Below are 15,051 nucleotides of genomic sequence, written 5' to 3'. Positions count from 1 at the left end.
TCACGTTGAATTTGAGTAAATTAAATCAAATATAGTCCAGATTCATTTAACTAATAGGTCATTAAGTTTTATTCAGGCAACGTTTTAGCATTCTCTTTGAATATAGGTATAATGTATTATGTGCAAAATTTTCTTTTTGGTTTAGAAACGTAAATATCTCATAATAACTTTGGTCTTTTCTACTACTCCTAACATCTTATAATAAAGTGAGTCTCTATCCTCTTCTACTTCTCCTAACATCTCATAATAAATTGAGTCTTTTCTACTATACTCCTAACATCTCATTAATTATAAATAAATCTTTTCTACTATTTCATTTAATTAAAATATTTTTAAAAAATTAGTCTTCTTCTCCACCATCTTCAGTTTAAGGTACTTATCATCTCCTACCCCTCACCCCATCTTTTTTTTTCCTCACTTAATATTCATATGTTTAAGTTGAAACAAGATTTAATAACTTCTAATCACATTAGGATTGATCATGAAGCGATTCAATATATGTATCAATTTAGTTTCTATTTTTCATACACAATAGTTAACTTCACAAGATAAATATTTTTATTACAGTATGTATTTATTTTTAAAATTCATGTACTATATATGTCACTAGGAGTGACAAACGAGCGAGTCGAGCCGAATATGAGTCGATCAAAAAACGAGTTAAATAAAAATGGGTAAGTTACTCGACTCAACTCACATTTTAAATGGGTAAAAACGAGTTACCCAATGGATAATATGGGTAACCATATTTATCCATATTATAATAGAAATCTTGTTAAAAGCTTTAAAAACAAAAAATAAAATAAAAAATTTATCACTTCACTCCACCCCTACCAGCCCCCCCTATCCCAAAAAAATGTAAAAAAAAAATAAAAAATCCACCCCACCCCTACCACCCAGCCCCACACACCCCTCCCCCCACACAAAAATATTTAAAAAAATTACCAACCCACCCCCTATCCCAAATTAAATGTAAAAAAAAGTTTCTTTTTTAAAAAAAAAAAAGACTTTCTTAGCTTTATCACTTTTTTTTTTGTTTGCTTTTACCCATTTTATCCATTTAATTACCCACTTTTAAATGGATAATATGGGTATTACTCGTTTTTTACCCAATTTTAAATGAGTTCGATACCCAACTCATTTAAAATTTGATAATATGACCGGATACCTATTTACCCATTTTTCCACCCCTATATGTCACTAAAGTAGCATCAAATTTGCAAGAATTTCTAATCTCAATTTATGAGTTTTTTTACTTTTTTTATTGCATGTTCTGATTTTTAGTTTTTAAACATAGAGAAGTCTAATAATAAACGTGTATTGAAAATTTATCATTTGCAATAAAAAATTTGTATAAGTGTTTTGGAATAACGAGCAACGCATGTACCCAGAGACTAGTAGGAGAAAAGGTGTGTCGACTTACAAAACGAATTTCTTTAGAAAACTATTAGCCTCGAATTATTAGCTATTTGGATTGTATATGATTCTAGAGTTTCAATGAAGTTGATGCAAACCTTAAAGACTAGGGATCAAATTGCAGTGAGAGAAAAATATTGAGTGAACTTTGGTGGATAGAATTATCTAATACTTATACTGATGGGATATAGTAGGTACACGATGAAATAGTTGAGATGTGGATAAGTTAGCCCGAATACCACCATTACTGTTTTTAAGAAAATATTCAATTTGAAAGATCTCATGACCTAACATGAGTTGAATCTGTCACTTGACAAACAAAGGAAAGTTCAATGGTTAGTAGCAAATCTTTAAATGAGAAGTGTATGTAATTGCATATCATTCAACGAGAGAGATGAAAGAACTATTCTTACCAAGTGAAAAAAGTTGTAGTTTAAGAAAATTCATTCCTTGAATAAAAATTTGATAACCTTTATTGGATCAATAGTAAGAGAACTTGAGAGAAATAGCCTAAGGAGAAAGGGAAGAGAGGAACAAGTGAAATCTAACATTATATGATAAAGAAAGAGTGTATTCTAGTTCCATGTGATAAAGATCAAGTGTATTCTAATTTTACATGAGATTGCCATGATTATATATTTTTCAATTATTTACCTTTCGTATTTCCTGAGCTCTTAGCTTGACAACGTATTCTATGTTTTTTGTTTTTGCAAATTGATGAGAAAATGTTGGGGTTGTGATTTAAAAGCCTGTCCGAGATAGCTTGCGTGCAACTTGTGTGCACTATAACGAATTTTAGGGATACATGTCTCCTACCAACAATAAGTACCAGAATTTTAGTAAATTGGGTGAAAGCCTTAAAGTTCAAGGGTTTGATTGCAATGAGTAAAAAATAGAGAGTGAACTTTGATGGATAAATTTATATGGTAGATTGGTATCTATGTAGACAAGCTATAGAAGATGCTTGATAGAATAGTCTAGGTAGACAACACCATCATGTGTATTAAAATTTATCATTTGCATGCAATGTAAAATTTATATTAAGTATTTTCGGATAAATATGCAATGTACGTATCGAGAGACTAGTATAAGAAAAGGTGCATCTAAATATAAAACGGATTTCTTTAGAGAACTGCTAGCCTCAAATGATTAGCTATTTGAATTTTTTTATGATTCTAATAGAATTTCAATGGAGTTGATGCAAACCTTAAAGACTAAGGGTCAAACTGCAGTTAGAGAAAAATATTGAGTGAACTATGGTAGATAGAATTACCCGATACTTACCCGAATATCACTGTTATTATTTTTAAGAAAATATTCAATTTAAAAAATCTCATGACCTAACCTGAATTGAATCTATCACTTGACAAACAAAGGAAAGCTCAATGGTTAGAAGCAAATCTTTAAATGGGAAGTGTATGGAATTGATTATCATTCAAGAAGAGCAAGAGAAAGAGTTGAAAGAACTTCACTTACCAAGTGAAAAAAGATCTAGTTTAAGAAAATGCATTCCTTGGGTAAAGAATTGATAACCTTTATTGGATCAATAGTACGAAAACTTGAAAGAAATGCCTAAGGAGATAGGGTAGGGAAGAACAAGTGAAATCTAACATTATATGGGAAAGAACAAGTGTATTCTAATTTTATATGAGATTTCCATGATTATATGGATTTCAATTATTTAATTTTTGTATTTTCTGAGTTCTTTGCTTGCAAAAGTATTCTCTATTATTATTATTTTTGCAAATCGACGAAATTTTTTTGGGGTGGTGCTGTAAAAGCCTGTCTAGGACAACTTGCGTGCAACTTGTGTGCACTACAACAAATTTTAGGAATACATGTCTCCTACTAACAACAAGTACAAGAATTTCAGTAAAGTGGGTGAAAGACTTTAAGTTCAAGTGTTTGATTTCGATTAGAAAAAAATATTGAGTGAACTTCGATGGATAAAATTATATGTTATCTATGTAGGTGAGATATAGAAAGTACTTGATAGAATAGTCGAAATATACACAAGCTAGTCGGACAACACTATCATTTTTTTTAAAAAAATCATTGATTTCGAAACTCTAGACCTAACCTGAGTTGAATCTATCACCTGACAAATCAAGGGACGATCAATAATTAGCAGCAGATCTGAGTGACAAGTGTATGTAACTTTGTATCATGCAAAAAGAGACCAAACATGATGAATTTGAGTAAATTAAATCAAATATAGTCCAGATTCATCTCAGTTTATGTGTTTGTCACTCTTTTTTTATTGTATGTTTTGATTTTTATTTAATAAACACAGAGAGAGTCTAAGAATAAATGTGTATTTAAAATTTATCATTTTCAATATAAAATTTATATTAAGTATGTTGGGAAAAACATGCAACGTACGTACCAACAAGTATAAGGTGCATCTAAATACAAAATGGATTTCTAGAAAACTGTTAATCTCAAATGTTAGCTATTTGTTTTTTTATGATTCTAGAGTTTCAAGTTGATGCAAACCTTAAAAGACTAAGGGTCAAAATGCAATAATAGAAATTATTGAGTGAATTTCGGTGGATAGAATTATCTGATACTTATGCTGATGAGATATAGTACGCACCCGATGAAATAATTGAGATGTGCACAAGTTAGCCCGAAATACAAAAATATTCAATTTAAAAAATCTCTTGACTTAACCTGAGTTGAATATGTCATTTGACTAACAAAGAAAAGCTCAATGATTAGTAGCAAATCTTTAAATGGAAAGTGTATGTAACTGAATATCATTCAACAAGAGAAAGAGAGAGATGAAAGAACTACTCTTACCAAGTGAAAAATGTTCTAGTTTAAGAAAAGTCATTCCTTGGGTAAAGAATTGATAATCTTTATAAGATCAATAGGAAGAAAACTTGAAAGAAATATCCTAAGGAGAGAGGGTAGAGAGGAACAAGTGAAATCTAACATTATATATGGGAAAGAAAGAGTATATTCTAGTTCTATATGAGAAAGAAAGTGTATTCTAATTTTATATGAGATAGTCATGAATATATGGATTTCAATTATTTAGCTTTGGCATTTTCTGAGTTCTTTCTTTGTAAATGTGTTCTATGTTTTTTTTTTTTTTTTTTTGCAAATTGATGAGAAAATATTGGGTTGAAGCAATAAAAGCCTATCCGGGATAGCCTGCGTGCTATTTGTGTGCACTTCATCTAATTTTAGGGATACATGTCTTCTACCAACAACAAGTACCCGAATTTCAATAAAGTGGGTGAAAATCTTAAAATTCAAGGATTTGATTTCAATGAGAGAAAGTTAGAGGGAAAATTGGTGGATAAAATTATATGGTATCTATGTAGGTGGGATTTAGAAGATACTTGATAGAATAATAGAGGTATACACAAGCTAGTCCGGACAACATCATATTCTTTTATAAATCATCGATTTAGAAACTCTTATGACCTAACTTGAGTTGAATCTACCACTTGAGAAATGAAGGGACGATCAATAATTAGTAGCAAATCTGAAAGAGAAGTGTATGCAACTTTGGATCAAGCAAAAAGAGAACAAACAAGATGAATTTTAGTAAATTAAATCAAATATAGTCCAGGTTCATTTAACTAATTGGTCATTTAGTTATATTCTGGCAACTCTTTAGCATTCTCTTTGAATGTAGGTATAATGTATCAAGTGCAAAAAAAATATTTTTTTGTTTAAAAAAGTAAACATCTCATAATAACTTTGGTCTTTTTTAGTACTATTTCTAATATCTTATAATAAAGTGAGTCTTTACTCTCTTCTACTTATCCTAACATCTCATAATAAATTGAGTTTTTTCTACTACTCCTAGCATCTCATTATAAATAAATCTTATCTACTATTTCATTTAGTTATAATATTCACATTTATTAGTCTTCTTCTCCACCATCTTCAATTTNATTTAAAATTTTAAAGTTATATCTAATTAAATTTAATGTGGTAGTATATAAATGAGATTGATTATGAATATATTTTAGTACTATTGCCATCAAGATTTGATTATTTGCATCTTTAATACTCATTTTGCTTTATTTAGATCAACAACAAATTTAAAATATATGTCTTTAATACTCATCTTGCTTTATCTAGCTCAACAAATTTAAAATACTATATATATATATATATATATATATATATATATATATATATATATATATCACTAAAGTAGCATTAAATTTGAAAGAACTTCTAATCTCAATTTATGAGTTTGTTACTTCTTTTTTATTGTATGTTTTGATTTTTATTTTATAAACACAGAGAAAGTCTAATAATAAATATGTAATTAAAATTTATTTACAATATAAAATTTGTATTAAGTACTTTGGGATAAACATGCAACATACTTACCCAGAAACTAGTATAAGAAAAGGTGTATCTAAATAAAAAATGGATTTCTTTAGAAAACAGTTAGCCTCAAATGATTATCTATTTGAATTGTGTATGATTCTAGAGCTTCAATGAAACTAATGCAAACCTTAAAGAGTAAGGGTCAAATTGCTATGAGAAAAATATTGAGTGAACTTTGGTATATAGAATTATCTGATACTTATGTTGATGGGATATAGTAGGTATCGGATGAAATAATTGAGGTGTGCACAAGTTAGCTCGAATACCACTATCGTTATTTATAAGAAAATATTTAATTTATAAAATCTCATGACCTAACCTGAGTTAAATATGTCACTGACAAACAAAGGAAAGCTCAATGGCTAGTAGCAAATCTTTAAATGGGAAGTGTATGTAACCTGTTGAGAAAGCTTACAGTCTTTTTCAATGGAAGCTATAGCTATGGAGAATTAAGAGAAAAAAGGAATTGAAAGCAAAACTGTAATTGTATTCTCTATTGTTCCATTCTCTCACACCGTTTACATTGCATGTACTAATACGTATATATACATATTACAATGAGATACTCTACTCACCTCTAACTAACTACTGACACAATTAACTAACTAACTACTAACTAATATCCTGACTGACAGCTGGCTTCACACTCTAGAACCTTCATCTTCACACTCCCCCTCAAGCTTAGTCGTATGAAATAGATTGAATACTCCAAGCTTGGATAGTAAAAAATCATGTTGTGTGTGTCCAAGGCCTTTTGTCAAGATGTCTGCCAATTGGTGATCTGTCCTTACATGTTCTGTCTGTATCATTCCCTTTTGTATCTTTTCTCTAATAAAATGGCAATCAATTTCAATGTGTTTCGTCCTTTCATGGTATATAGGATATGTCGTTATTTGTATGGCTACCTTACTATCACAAAACAACTACACAGGCAGTGTTAGCTTCCAATTCAATTCTGCAAACAACCCAATCAACCAAACTACCTCTGATGTGGCACTTGCCATGCTTCTGTATTCAGCTTCTGCTGAACTTCTGAATATGGTACTTTGCTTCTTGGATTTCCAAGCTATCAATGAATCACCTAGTTTAACCACAAAACTACTAACTGATTTCCTTGTCATGGGACAAGTAGCCCAATCTGCATCACAATAAATAGTCAATGCATGTGAAACTTCTGATGACAGGATGATTCCTAAGCCAGGGGCATTCTTCAGGTATCTAACCACCCTTAATACAGCTTCCATGTGAGACTTCTTAGGCGAATGCATGAATTGACTGAGGTTTTGTATTGCATAGGCAATATCAGGTTTTGTTATTGTCAAATAGAGTAACTTTCCAATTAGTTTCTGATAACTAGTAGGGTCTTTTAAGAACTCATCATTCAATGTTTTTCCTGAGCTAGCAGCTATACTCTCATCATACAACATACTGGTAAGTCTGTGATTTGCCTCTAGTGGAGTGTTGGCAGGTTTTGAACCTGTGAGGCCTAGGTTTAAAATCAAATCAAGGCAAAACTTTCTTTGGCAAACTGAAATACCTTTGTTGCTTCTGGCAATTTCAAGACCAAGGAAGTACTCCATCTCCCCCAAGTCTTTGATCTTGAGATGGTGGTTGAGAAGTGCCTTAGTCTCCAAAATAAGAGTGGTGGAAGAAACAGTGATCAAGAGATCATCCACATAAACGAGGACTAGAACAGTGTCAGAGCCAACTACTTTGGTAAAGAGAGAGTAATCATGATGGCTCTGTGAAAAACCAAAACAAAGTAAAGCCTCTAAAAGTTTTAAGTTCCACTGCCTAGAGGCCTGTTTAAGGCCATAAAGTGACTTTTATAACTTACAAACTTTGGCTGACTCCCCCTTGCTTAAAAAACCAGGAGGTTGAAGCATGTAAACATCTTCCTCTAAGTCACCTTGGAGGAAAGCATTGAACGCATCCATTTGGTGAAGCCTCCAACCATTCATAGCAACCAAAGATAAAACAGCTCTAACAGTGACCATTTTAATCACCGGAGAAAAAGTTTCATGATAGTCCAAACCCTCTTCTTGTGTGTAACCTTTAGCAACAAGTCGAGCCTTGTACCTTTCAACCTCTCCAAGAGCATTATACTTCACCTTAAACACCTATTTGCAGCCAATAGCTCTCATTTTATGAGGTAGATCAACAAGGCACCATGTATGGTTGTCGGTAAGTGCATGAAGTTCTTGTTGCATGGCAAGGACCCATTCAGAATGACATCCAACTTCAGCATAAGTGGTAGGCTCTTTGATGGAAGAATAAGCACATATGGGCTGGTAGTGAGGGACACCAATATTGGCATAGGACATGTATGCAGTTAAGGGATACTGGTAAGAAGAACTAGACACATTATGTGATGGTAGAGGAGAATGCACAAAACTTTGGAGCCAAGATGGAGGTTTAACTGTCCTACTAGATTTCCTGATGGCAGGAGAACGCTGAATAGTAGCAGGTTCTGCAGCATGGGTAGGAACAGGACATTCCAAATCATCTGCAATGTCATCATGAGCAACAACCACAGTATTGGGAAATTGAGGTGGAGAAGGAGGTGTAACTAAAAAAGGGAAGATGTTTTCCTGGAAAATAGCATCTCTACTGACAAAAAAATGTTTGTGAGTAAGACTATACAAAATATAGCCTTTTTGTGTGCTAGAATAGCCTAGATGAACAACCTTTTCAGCTCTAGGACCAAATTTATCACCACAATTTTTAGTGATAGTTGCATAACAAAGACACCCCAGTACTCTTAGATGTTGGACATTGGGTTTTATAGCAAAATATATATCAAAAGGACTCTTTCCATGTAAGACTGTGGAAGGTATTTTGTTAATGAGATAAACTGCATTTTGAACACATAAGCCCCAAAACCTCAAGGGTATATGACCTTGAAACCTAAGTGCTCTAGCAACCTCTAGGATATGCTTGTGTTTCCTCTCAACTACTCCATTCTGTTGAGGTGTATGAATACAAGAACTTTGATGTATTATGCCAGCAGCTTTAAAAAAATCTCTACAGTGTGCATTAAAGAATTCAATGCCATTGTCACTTCTAAACACCTTGACAAATGCATTAAACTGGGACTTGATCAGCAGCAAAATATCATGAATAACAGTACTCACATCACTTTTCAAGTGTAATAGAAACAACCAAGTCATTCTGTTACAATCATCAACTAATGTCAAAAAAAAATCTTTTACTATCATGGATAGGTAACCTGTAAGGACCCAAACATCACCATGAATAAGAATAAAAGGGTTGTTTTGCCCTAATGTCACTTCTTGGAAAAGGAAGTCTAGTCTGGTTTGCCAAAGGGCATAGAGGACAAGATGACAATACAGTATTATTGGAACCAACTAAAGACATTTGTTGAAGTATTTTGTTTGGAACATGGCCAAGCCTCCTATGCCAAAGCTCATGATCAGCCTTAGTTCCTATTAAAGCTGCAGATACAGAACAAACCTCTTCTTTATGATCCCAGTAATATAACCCTCCTTCCATTCTACCAGTCCCCCTCACCTTGCCAGTGTGAAAGTCCTGCAGTAGGCAGAAATCAGGATAGAAGAGCATACAACATTGTAGTTCTTTTGTCATCTTAGGGACATACAACAAGTTAAATTTAAAGTCAGGAACATATAGAGCATGCTGAATAACTCCTTGTGGTAATCTACATTGTCCTATATGAGAAATAGTAGCCTTACTTCCATTAGGCAAATGAACATTTTGACCTTGTTGTGCATATGCTCCATGTAACATTCCTTAGTTGGAAGTCATGTGATTTGTAACACCTGTGTCCACTATCCATCTATCAGGCACACTACTAGCATGAAAAGAAGTAACAATACCTGCAGAATGAACAGCTATCTCAGGAGCAGGGTGTTTATCTTTGTCAAGTATGTGTAAGGACTGATGTTGTGTTGAAGGAAACAAACCAGGCATAGACCCAACTCTTTCGCCCATTTGTCCTTGACCTCCATGGGTATATAGTAGTGAATAACCATTGTATCCATATCCATTGTGAGTATAACCATCATAAAATGGGGTCATTTGAGACTAATGCATTCTAATCCCATTAGAACCATATGGACTCCAAGTTTGTTGGTAAGGAACCCCGGAATACTGATCATAATTGTCCTTACTATGAGATGAATCATCACCTAAGGAAGAACTATTTGCTGCAATACCCTCTTTCTTCCTGTCTTTGTAATTTGGTGGATATCCAATAAGCCTATAACAATTTGCCTTGATATGACCCTTAATTTTGCAAAAATCACACTTCTCATTCCAATACTCATTATGTGGTTTCTTATGATTTTGTGGTAGCCCTCGTGCACTCCATAAAGTAGTGATATCATTACCTCCAGCATTTGAGTGAGGTGCAGTGTTCAGGATAGATCCTTTCTGGCATTCATCCTCAATGATCAAAGTATAAGCTTGATTCAGAGAAGGTTCAGAAGTCTTCATGAGAATCTATCGTCTGGCTTGTTCGTAAGAATCATTCAGACCTCCTACAAATTGTAGTAATCGTTGTTGTTGAAGGTGTTCCACATACTCCTTACCTTTAACACAACCACAATCAGGGGAATGAACCACTGCATCAAACTCAGACCATAATTCCTTCAACCTCGTGAAATATTCAGCCACAGTACTTGTTCCCTGATTAATTGAATTGATCTCAATATGCAACTGATAGATCCTCATTCGATTGACCTTATCAAACCTCTCTTTCAAGTCTGCCCAGACTAAAAAAACATTCGAGGCATATACAAATCCACTAAGAAGTGAAGGTGCGACTGTATTCATAATCCATGAAAGAACCAACGCATTGTAGGTCTCCCAGTGTTCGTGATGCTCATCACGTACTGAATCCTTCTTGCAAGCACCTGATATAAAACCTAATTTCCTTTTCGCCTGTAATGTTATTGTCATCGATCTTCTCCATATACCGTAATTTTCTGACCCTTTTAGCTGAACAGGAATAAGAACAGTACCATAAGTATCAGATAAATGTACATACAAGGGATGGTTATGATTAATTCATTCAGCCATTGATGAAAATCTCAAAACAGAGAATGAAAGAAGAAGAAGAAGAATAGAGAAAGAAAAAAAATAGAGAGAAGTCTAACAGATCCCCAGCTCTGATACCATGTTGAAAAAGCTTACAGTCTTCTTCAATGGAAGCTGTAGCTATGGAGAATTAAGACAGAAAAGGAATTGAAAGAAAAACTGTAATTGTATTCTCTATTGTTCCATTCTCTCACACCGTTTACATTGTGTGTACTAATACGTATATATACAGATTGCAATGAGATACTCTACTCACCTCTAACTAACTATTGACACAATTAACTAACTAACTACTAACTAATATCCTAACTGACAATTGGCTTCACACTCTAGAACCTTCATCTTCACATAACCTGATATTATTTAACAACAGAAAAAGGGAGAAATGTAAGAACTATTCTTACTAAGTGAAAAGTTCTAGTTTAAGAAAAGTCATTCCTTCAGTAAAGAATTGATAACCTTTATAGGATTAATAGTAAGAAAATTTGAAAGAAATGGCCTAAGGAGAGAGGGTAGAAAGGAACAAGTGAAATCTAACATTATATGGAAAAGAAAAAGTGTATTCTAGTTCTATATGAGAAAGAACAAATGTATTCTAATTTTATATGAGAATTCCATGATTATATGGATTTCAATTATTTACCTGACATTTTCTAAGTTATTTGCTTGTTAATTAATGTATTCTATCATTTTTCTTTTGCAAATTGATAGATAATATTATTGGGCTGGTGCAATAAAAGCTTGTCCGGGATAGCTTGTGTGCAATTTCTGTGCATTCAAGTAATTTTAAGGATACATGTCTCATATACCAACAACAACAAGTACCAGATCCTAATAAAGTGGTTGAAAGCCTTAAAGTTCAAGAGTTTGATTTCAATGAGGGAAATTTTTTTAGTGTACTTTGGTGGATTACACTATCTGGTATCTATGTAGATGGGATATAGCAGGTACCCGATAGAATAGTCGAGGTATATATAAGTTAGTTCGGACAATCCCATCATTTTTTTTAAAAAAATCATTGATTTAGAAACTCTTATGACCTAACCTGAGTTGAAACTATCACTTGAGAAATAAAGGGACGATCAATAATTAGTAGTAAATTTGAAAGAGAAGTGTATGTAACTTCGTTTCATGCACCTCGACTAATTTTGAGGATATCGACCACTAAAAGGTACTAAATAACTCTGTTGACCAAGGTTAAGACTGATGAGGGATCCGGCTCCCCTCCATTTCTTCAAGTTCACGTCTAGATTAGAGACATGTGTCATATTTAAATTTTAAAGATCACGATTATATCATATGAATAAATATCATAACCATAGTTAAGTTAATTAATTTTAGAAAACTATTCTCCAAATTTGGTAAAATTTACAATATATCCATACAAAATTTGATATTTATTAATATCTTTAATTTCATCTTATATTTTTAATGTATAATTTAATATTTAAATACAAAAATATAATATGAAATTAATGATTACAACTCAAAAATCACTCAACTATTGATGTTTTACTTAGAAAGTCACTCAACTATTGATATTTCACTTAAGAAGTCACCCAATCAATTTAAATGTTTTTTTTGTTGAAATCTAATTTAATTTTAAACTATTTTTATTATAAGAAATAAGAAGATTTCTATTTTATTTATCTTATTATTCCACTCCAATTATTTAATTATATATTTTTTTTGAAAAACATATTGTAGCAATAGACAAAAAAAATCATTTTCCGTTCTAGCAATTGTTTAGTAGAATTAAATAAGCTGAAAAATGATCCAAAAAAAAAGGAGAACGTTGGAATTGATCAGAAGTAATTAAGAAGTAATCTAAAGAACGCACAATTGCAATATTTTATCATTTAAAAATAATTGGTTTAAAACTAAAAATTTACAATTTGCTATTCCAAATAAAAAGGATTTATTATCAAGATAATAAATCCTTTTTATTTGGAATAGGATACCTAATCCATTTTAAATATTTGTTCAAATGTTTGTAGTTTATAACTAACATGGGGACGCCGCGTTCCTTTTCGGCTACATTATTAACATAAAATGTCGTGCAAGACCAAGGCGATTTTGAAGGTTTTATCAAACCATTTTGTAACAGACTATCAATTTCTTTTTTGCAGAATTCCACTAATTCAGCGTTCATCTGGCAAGGACGATATTTTGTAGGAATATCATCCTCAGAGATATTATCTTCGTATGGAAGAGTGACGATATGCTTTTTTGGATTTCAAAAATCACTAGGATGGTCAGCACAAATATCAACAGCTATTTGTTTAGAAATTAATTTAATCTTTTCTCGTACTTCGGTTGATTTCAAAGTATCAAATATATTCATGCTAAATATTTCAAGTTGTAAAGAATCAACATGCTTTTGTTTCATATTAATCAAAACATTCATATCACGAGAAATAGGATAAGTGATAAAAGTATAACTAATATCTCTGTCACTATAAATAGCAGAAAAACCTTTAGCAGTTATGCTGGTGAAAGGATAAATAACATTTATAAACGGGGTTCCAAGTATAATCGGAGGGTATAACTGATTTTTAACCAAGAAAAAGACATGCGGAATGCAAACTTTATTTTGGCAAATACGCGTATTAGGCAATTTATACTTTATATCTAAAGCATGTCCAGAAGCAGATTTGACCATATGAGTAGTTTTTTCAAAATATTTGGTAGGTACAAGACCTTCTTGAATACAACTCACATCAGCTCCACTGTCAATCATAGCAATATCAGTTATAGAGAAAGTATTATTAATCAATATGGTACTTTTAACATACCATTTATGAGCAGTAACAATTTGCATCATTCCTATTTAGGATCAAAGTTAACCGATTTTTCAAGAGTACTATTAGCAATTTCAACAACAGTTTTACCTTTGCTGGTAGTACTTTCGGTTTGGGTAAGACGATGATCACAAATCATTTGAATTTGTTTAAGAGATTTAATCTCATTTTTCAAATTTTCAATTTCTCCTTTTAAATAATCAAAAGAAGTATTTCGAATAACCACAGATTGTTTAGCAAGTCTAGTATTAACTTCAGACAAAGAATACAGTGTAGAATATTCAAATTCAAAATCATTTTTTGATTTCTCAATCAGTTTTGACGAACTAGCATTGTTATTAACAGCAAATTGAATAATTTTATCACGTAAATATCCTTATCTATATTTCTAACACTTTTACATATAGTTGCATACATAAGCATTCTATGAAACAAGAATAGTTAACTGTTTATCAGTCAGGCCATCGAGATTAAAGAAATGGACTATTCCAAAAATTGATATTTAAACCATTTATGACTATGGTTGGTTTGATAAAATCTTGCATAAACAGTTGATTAAAACAACTGAGCAATTTTTGGCGTTAAACTCGTCTCAACAGACTATTCGTTTATTAAATAAGCGAGATATTGATTTATATAAATCTCAATACAAGTTCTTGCATATGGGCATGGTCCAAATTGATTTTAAGCCTTTAACTCTTAAAGGGTTACCTGAAACATTTTTAGCTGCACTTCGCGATGCGAGAAATTTGAATTTCAGATAATCTTTGATGGGTTCGATTGAATCTACGGTAGCCTATGGCCCAATTTATTTCAAAACTCAGCCTAATTTGCAGTTATCTTTGATTGATTCTAATATTTTAGATGCTTTGACTTTGAATGTTAAAACGCATGGTTATAATTCTGCACCTGCATCTGAATTGATTTGTTTATCTTATAGAATCTATATTAAATTACTTGCTACTTTGAATCTAAGATGCAAGTTATATAATACGTCTGATCAAACTATTTTGGTGGAAACTAATTTCGCTAAATCTAAGATCACTACTAGAAGACCTATAAAATGGGAATAAATTAATTTTCCTACTACTTGGACTTTGGATTATGTTATACCTCCAGAACAGATGACCGATGCTGTCACTAATTCAGAATATTCTCATATTATTCAAAATTCTGTCGGAAATATTTGTATCCAGTATGATGAAAATAGTGTTCCTTATAATAGACATTCATTTTCCGATAGAAGATCTCTTGCTATCCAGCATATCTCGCCGATTGAACCGATATATGGTCCAGCTCGTAATTGTGCTGCTTCTTTGCATACCTTATCACATGTTATATTTGCTGATAAAGATAAAATCAAAATTGATCCTTGATTGAATATAGTTTGAATAAA

General features: G+C 32.1%; 1 protein-coding gene across 1 annotated transcript; it reads right to left on the bottom strand.

Annotated features, from left to right (window-relative positions):
• Window positions 1-9,840: 9,840 nt before the first annotated feature.
• On the bottom strand, window positions 9,841-13,678 carry LOC125861289 (uncharacterized). The gene is made up of 5 exons (XM_049541221.1): window positions 13,650-13,678; window positions 13,442-13,583; window positions 10,951-10,974; window positions 10,347-10,755; window positions 9,841-10,220 (listed from the first exon to the last, which is right to left on the bottom strand). The coding sequence occupies exons 1-5, from the start codon at window positions 13,676-13,678 to the stop codon at window positions 9,841-9,843; spliced, it is 984 nt and encodes a 327-aa protein (XP_049397178.1).
• Between the last annotated feature and the right edge of the window lie 1,373 nt (window positions 13,679-15,051).

The sequence above is a fragment of the Solanum stenotomum genome, chromosome 4 (genome assembly GCF_019186545.1).
Source record: "Solanum stenotomum isolate F172 chromosome 4, ASM1918654v1, whole genome shotgun sequence".
NCBI lineage: Eukaryota > Viridiplantae > Streptophyta > Magnoliopsida > Solanales > Solanaceae > Solanum > Solanum stenotomum.
The sequence above is the reverse complement of the archived record's forward strand: the minus strand, read 5'-3'. Positions and strand labels throughout refer to the sequence as shown.

Excerpts from the sequence above, each read along its gene's own strand:
- LOC125861289 (XM_049541221.1), bottom strand. The coding sequence starts at position 13,678 with ATGATGCAAATTGTTACTGCTCATAAATG. Across the intron at positions 13,584-13,649 it reads ATTGTTACTGCTCATAAATG|TGGAGCTGATGTGAGTTGTA; the intron begins GTATGTTAAAAG and ends TATGATTGACAG. Across the intron at positions 10,975-13,441 it reads CGCGTATTTGCCAAAATAAA|CTACAGCTTCCATTGAAGAA; the intron begins GTTTGCATTCCG and ends AATTCTCCATAG.